General features: G+C 45.0%; 1 protein-coding gene and 1 pseudogene across 1 annotated transcript in view; one reads left to right on the top strand and one right to left on the bottom strand.

Annotated features, from left to right (window-relative positions):
- The first annotated feature begins 286 nt into the window (after nt 1-286).
- LOC105990911 lies at nt 287-712 on the top strand (annotated as a pseudogene).
- Nucleotides 713-6198: 5486 nt separating this feature from the next.
- LOC105990893 (cytochrome P450 3A13) overlaps nt 6199-6625 on the bottom strand; it is a 41157-nt gene continuing 40730 nt past the window's right edge. Inside the window, exon 12 of the mRNA XM_013023407.1 lies at nt 6199-6237. Coding sequence (XP_012878861.1) covers nt 6199-6237 — 39 coding nt within the window. The remainder of the gene's footprint in view (nt 6238-6625) is intronic.

Below are 6625 nucleotides of genomic sequence, written 5' to 3'. Positions count from 1 at the left end.
CATTATCCTGCCCATGTAATTGTAACCCCTCTGTACAGTATGTTCAAAAAAATTAAATTAAATTTTTAAAATAAGCCGGTGCTTTGAAAAATATAAATAAAACTGATGGACTTTTGGCAAGATTAATTAAGAAAAGAAGAGAGGAGGACTGCTAATGTGCTCACTGTATTCTCCCTCTCCCTCAATCTCTCCCTCTTCCTCTCCTTTTCCCTCTTCCTCTCCTTTTCCCTCTTCCTCTCCCTCTCCCTCTCCCTCTCTTTAGAATAAGTGGATAAGCTGCAGCCCCATGCTACAGAGAAGAGTCTACCCTTCCATGGCAGCCATCCAGAGGAAGCTTTATGTCCTTAGAGGCAATGATCTGGATTACAACAATGACCAGATTCTTTTGTGTCACACAGATTCTTATAACATGGACACTCATCAGTGGACCCATTGCAACTTTAACCTGTTGACTGGCCAGAATGAATCTGAAGTTGCTGTCCACAATGAGAGAATATATTTAGTTGGTGGATATTCAATTTGGACAAATGAGCCTCTGGCTTTTATCCAGGTTCTAGATATAAGCAGAGAAGGCAAAGAAGAAGTATTCTATGGGCCTACACTACCTTTTGCTTCCAATGGAATATCAGCATACTTCCTTCCAGCCCCATATTTCACATGCCCCAACCTTCAAACTCTTCAAGTGCCTCATCACAGAATTGGTACCATCTGAAAAGCCAATGCTCTGTTAGTAACCATCACCAATGGAGGAAAAAATAAGTTTGACTTCCAGATAGTGGACTTGAAACTCCTCAGTGCTCAATGCTTCCTTGTCTTGTTTCATGGGTCTTTAACTACAGATAAAAATTAGCAAAAAAATTCTTTTTTGGGAGGGGGTGTCCAGTTGTGGGGCCTGAACTCAGGGTCTGGGCACTGTCCCTCAGGTCTTCAGCTCAAGGCTAGTGCTCTACCACTTGAGCCACAGCACCACTTCCGGCTTTTTTCCTTTTTGCTTATGTGGTGCTGAGGAAATCGAACCCAGGGCCTCAGGCATGAAAGCCAAGCATTCTACCACTGAGCCACCTTCCCAGCCCGCAAAAAAAATTTCTAAAGTACATTATTGGAAACCTTTCTCTGTGTATGTCAACATAAAGTAAAATATGTTTGACTTTTATTGTGGTGCATCTTAGTGCCAACTGAATAATACATTGTTTTTTCATGGGTCTTTCAAACATTCTTTGTACATGTTCTCAATCTGCACTGTCTAGGACATGAGGCTGTTAGTTAAGGCAATTTTTTCATCCATTAGTTACCTTAAAATCTTTTATACTTGCTCCCTTTACTAGTTAAACATAGGCTTGTAATTTTTTTTCCAAATTTAACATGAAGCCCAGCTCAGTAGATACTCAGCATTATGATGTTGTAAATTCCTGGTTTGGGGATGAGTGCGATATTGGCTTCGTAGAATGAGTTTGGGATAGCTCCCTCCTTCTCTGTTTCTCTGAAGAGCTTGAGGAGTATGGGTATTAGTTCTTGTTTAACGGTCTTATAGAATTCTGCTGTGAATCCATCTGGTCCTGGGCTTTTTTTTGTTGGAAGACTTTTGATAGCTTCCTGTATCTTGTTGTAGGATATTGGCTTATTCAATTGGTTTACTTCTTCTTTGCTCAGTTTGGGTAACTTGTATTTCTCTAAAAATGCATCCATTTCTGCCAGGTTTTCTTCCTTTACAGAGTGTAACTTTTGAAAGTAGTCTGTTAGGATTGTCTGGATATCTTGGATATGTGTTGTGATTTTTCCTGTGGCATCCCTAATCCTGTTAATGTCAGTTTCCTCTCTTCTTTTTTAAATTAATCTTGCCAACGGGCCACCAATTTTATTTATTTTTTCAAAGAACCAGCTTTTGGTTTGGTTAATTTTGGCTTGAATTTTCTGATTTTCCAATTGGTTAATCTCTGCTCTTAATTTGGTTATCTGGCTCCGTCTAGTAATTTTAGGTTCCATTTTTTCTTGTTTTTCTAGCTGTTTTAATTGCAACATGAGATTATTTACTTGGTCTGTTTCCATTTTCTTGTTGTGGGCACTGAGGGCAATAAATTTGCCCCTCAGTACTGCTTTTGCTGTGTCCCACAAGTTTCTTTGCGAGGTGTTTTCATTTTCATTGAGTTGTAGGAAATGTTTTATTTCTTCGCTGATCTCTTCGGTTACCCACGCATTGCTAAGAAGTGGCTGTTCAATTTCCATGTATTAGAGAAATTTCTGTGGTATGCTTTGTTATTGAGAACTAGCTTGATTCCACTGTGGTCAGATAGGATACAGGGGATTATGTTGATCCCTTTGTATTTGCTTAAGTTCCTTGCATGAACTATGGTATGGTCTATTTTGGAGAAAGTTCCATGAGCTGCTGAGAATGTGTACTGTGTTGTTTTAGGGTGAAATACTCGGTAGATGTCAGTTAATTCCACTTGAAGTATGACCTCACTTAATTCGGTAGATTCTTTGCCAATCCTCTGGTTGGTAGACCTGTCCTTTGGTGAGAGTGGTGTGTTAAAGTCTCCTAGTATTATTGTATTTGGATCTATTTTATTCTGTAAGTTTGAGAGTATTTGTTTAACATATCTGGGTGCACCAATATTTGGGGCATATAAGTTGATGATGGTAATATCCTCCTCTTGGATTGTTCCCTGTATTAATATGTCGTGTCCATCCTTGTGTTTCTCTACTGATTTTAATGAAAAGTTTATTTTGTCAGATATCAGGATAGCTACCCCTGCTTTCTTACTGGGGGCATTTGATTGGTAGATTCTTTTCCAACCCTTTACTCTGAGTTTCTATTTTGGCTGAGAGGTGGGTCTCCTGAAGGCAACAGATGGGTGGGTCATGTTTTCTGATCCAATCTGCAGTTCTTTTTTTTTTGATTGGCGAATTAAGCCAATTAATATTAAGAGATAGTATAGAGAGATGCATTGTGGTCCCTGTCATTCCCTGTTTTCCTCAGTTTTTCTTCTTTCCTTTCCTCCTGTGCTTGCTCAGTTAGACTTCTATTAATGCCTGTCTGGGTGCAGGTCCCAGTTCCTGGTTGCTTTCTTCAGGTTGTGTCCCCCCTCTTAGTATTCTTGTAGTGCTGGCTTAATGTTTATGTATTCATTTAGTTTTTCTTTGCTATTAAAAATTTTCAGTTCTCCATCGAATGTGAATGCTAGCTTTGCCGAGTATATCAGTCTGGGTTGACCGTTATTGGCTCTCAAGGCTCGTATGGTACTTTCCCAGGTCTTTCTTGCATTCAGTGTTTGTGTGGAGAGATCTGCAGTGATTCTAATTTTTTTCCCATTGTAGTATAGCTCCTTCTTCATTTTTGCTGCATGCAGGATTGTTTCCTTATTATTCAGATCCATCATTTTTACTATAATGTGTCTAGAAGTGTTTCTCCTGGGATCTTGCTTGTTGGGTGTTCTATACGCTTCTGTTATGTAGGTAAGATGTTCTTTTTTGAGGTGGGGAAAATTTTCACCGATTATCTTGTTGAATAGGTGTTGCATTCCCTTGCTTTGGAATTCCTCACTTCGTCCACTCCAATTATACGAAGGTTAAATTTCTTGGCACTATTTGCTTGCTCTTGAATTTTCCTTTGGCTTAATTTGAGTGATTTTTTCCATATCTGTCACTTTTTGGTCCAGTTGGTGTATTCTCTCTTCTGTATCTGACACTACATTCCATTTCGTTCACTGTGTTAACTGTGGTTTCTATTGTGGTTTGCATGGAGGAAATGGACTCCTTTATGGATTCGATTTGGTTCTCAAAGTACTGATCTCACCTCTTAATGAGATATATACTGCCTCTATTTTGGCATTTATCTCACTTCTTACTGAGGTTTGTGCAGCCTCTATTTTTCCATGCATCTCCTGTTTGATATCCTGTATCTCTTTTGATAATTCATCCTTGTGCTCTTTTAATTTCTGGTCTATTTCTTGAATCATTGCCTCCAGAATCCCTTGCATGTAGCTTTTGTCTTCCATTCCTGCTTTGCTCCCACTGGGGTTCTCCCCTGCGTGGCTGCTGACTATTGAGGATAGCTTGCTATCCTGGGTGGTGATAAACCTTGTAATTTTTCTCTGTGATTTTCACATGGGGGTTCGGGGATTATTGGAGACTAATCTGCAATTTTGTTTTGGTGTGTCTGTCTTTGCTTGGTTGCTGATTCTGTATTGGTAGAGAGAGTCTGTGCCTGATCTGGGTTCTGTTGGGGGCCTACCTCCAGCTGCTGGTCTGACCTACATAGGCTTCTCAGCTCTCTGCTGTAGATCGCTGGCAATTCCCACCTCTGGAAGGGTTGAGCAGCCTAGACTGCTCCTATTTGCTCCCATGGGTGCTCTTGGCAAGATCGGATGTTCTGGATGCACTCTCCCAGATGCTGGAGTCTGCTATGGGCTCCTGATTTTGTTTTGTTTTGTTTTTTGGCTGGTTGTGGGCTTGAACTCTAGATTTGGGTGCTGTCCCTCAGCTCTTCAGCTCAAAGCTGGTGCCCTACCATTTGAGCCACAGCACCACTTCTGACCCTTTCTGCTTATGTGATATTGAGGAATCAGATCCAGGGCCCCATGCACCCAAGACTAGCACTCTACTGCTGAGCCACCTTACCAGCATGAGCTCCTGCCTACTATCAGGAGCTGGTGGCCTGTGTTGCCCAATTCCCAGCCTAGAGTATATGGGTCAGGTTTTGGTGGGGTTTGGGGTTCTCTTGTCCTGAGCCTCCAAGTCTTTTGCTGTCAGAGGCGTGCTTCCCAGGGGGTGCAGTTCCCTGTTTTTCTCCCCCCTGCTGAGGCATATGCTCAGCTTTTGACTTCAGTTGGGAGGAGTTGGTTGTGTTGTTCAGGCACCGGATCCCCAGGCCTGGTCCTGGCCCCCTGCCTGGGGCACGCTGGTCAGGCCTGTGCTGCTGTGTATACCACCTAGGTTATGCAGCCTGGGGTACACAGTTCAAATTTCTTCTACTGTTGGTTGTCTTGACTCAGGGGCACTGTTCCTGGCTTGGGCGTTTAAGCTCCCTTCCAGGGGCGCTCTTGCTCTAGCCTGGCCAGCAGAGTGTGCTCCACCGGCTGGTGGAGCTCTGGAACAGTTCCCAGTTTTAGTGGGTCCTGTGGTCTGGGTGTTGGGGTAGGGAGTCTAGGTCAGGATCTGGGGATTTCCTCCAGGTCTGGTCTCCCTTGAGGGATACACTGTCCCCTGTGGGGTACTCACCCTGGATCTAGTTGTTTCTGTGCAATGTAGGTCCTCAGTTGCTGTTGCAATCCGAGTTCAGTTGGGGTGGTTGTGGGCTGGGCTGGGTGGTGGTGGCTCTGTGTGATTCTCTTCTGTCTCTGCCTCTGTCGAAGCTGTCGGGTCCATGATGGGTGGGGGCTGGGGCTCCGTACAGTTTCTAAGAGCTGGGGTTTGCACCAGCACCAGTTCCTTGTAGGTCTTTTGCTTTGGTGTTCTGTGGGCGTTCCATGTAGCTCTGGGGCTCCCCTCATGGGGCCAAGTTCAGGGCTCGGGGGTTTCTCCGTTCATAGCAATTGGCGGGTCTGACACTGGTACCTCAGGTGGCTTCTGTGCGGATGATCTGCAAGCAGCCCTCTGTGTCTCTGGGACCCCGGCAGCCCCCACTTTTGGGCCAGCTGGCGGTGGCTAGACACACTACAGGTGTCGGGCAGCTTTTGCGGGAGGGAGCCTTTCTGCTCGGATGGGGAGTGAGGGGTGGGGGTGGGATCTTCGTGGAGACTCCCAGCTGGTAGGTTTCTCTGTTCGTGGGGATCAGCGGGTCTGCAAACCAGGACCTCAGGCGGCTTCTGCGCGGGTGATCTGTGGGCAGCCCCCTGTGTCTCTGGAACTCCAGCAGCCCCCGCCAGGCCAGCTGGCCACGGCTTGGCACGCTCTTGAGTGGCCAGTAACAATTGAGAGAGGGGTCTTCGCTCTTCTCTGTTCTGAAATTCTTCTTTTCTTCTCTTTTTTGTTATTTTCCACCTCCTGTTTTTCTCTGAGAGTTTGTCTTTTTGTTGTTGTCAGTCTCTTGGGGAGATTAAGCGTTGGAACTCGAACTCTCTTTTTGGTTGGGGAGAGCTGTAGTGTTTCCCTACTGCCCCATCACCATCTTGGTCCCCCCTCCTGAATAGTTTTTCATACAACCACCAGCCATTTGCATTTAAAAATTTTTTTTCTTGAGTGTCTGTATGGTTCTTTTGCTCAATATTCATTGGAATTCTTGCTCTTATAAAATTCAAACTGTGAGGTTTAACGGCGGAAGATGGCGGAGGAGAAGCTAGAATCTGAACAAGCTCTCGCATAGAAAGCAGTTTTAGAGTTCCAGTGAACAGTCCTAAGCCAGAGAATCACACCAAGTGTGCCATCACAGGACAGAGAGTTAGACAAGAGAGGGAAGCCAAGGCAAAAAAGACACATCTGAGCAATCTCCAGCAGCCGCCGCGACGGCGTCGGCGGCGGCAGGGTCGCAAGCGGCGGAGACCGCAGCCATACCTGAGCGCTCACACAGAGAGTCCGGGACGAAGGAGCCAGACGCAGCGGGCGAGCGGATTCTACTCAACACCAGCAAGAACCGACAAGGAGCAGACATCTTCATCCTGCAGTTTGCAGACCAGAGACGACCCAGGAT

This window comes from Dipodomys ordii, unplaced genomic scaffold (assembly GCF_000151885.1).
Source record: "Dipodomys ordii isolate 6190 unplaced genomic scaffold, Dord_2.0 Scaffold68, whole genome shotgun sequence".
Taxonomy (NCBI): Eukaryota; Metazoa; Chordata; class Mammalia; order Rodentia; family Heteromyidae; genus Dipodomys; species Dipodomys ordii.
This window is presented reverse-complemented; position numbering and strand designations above follow the sequence as displayed.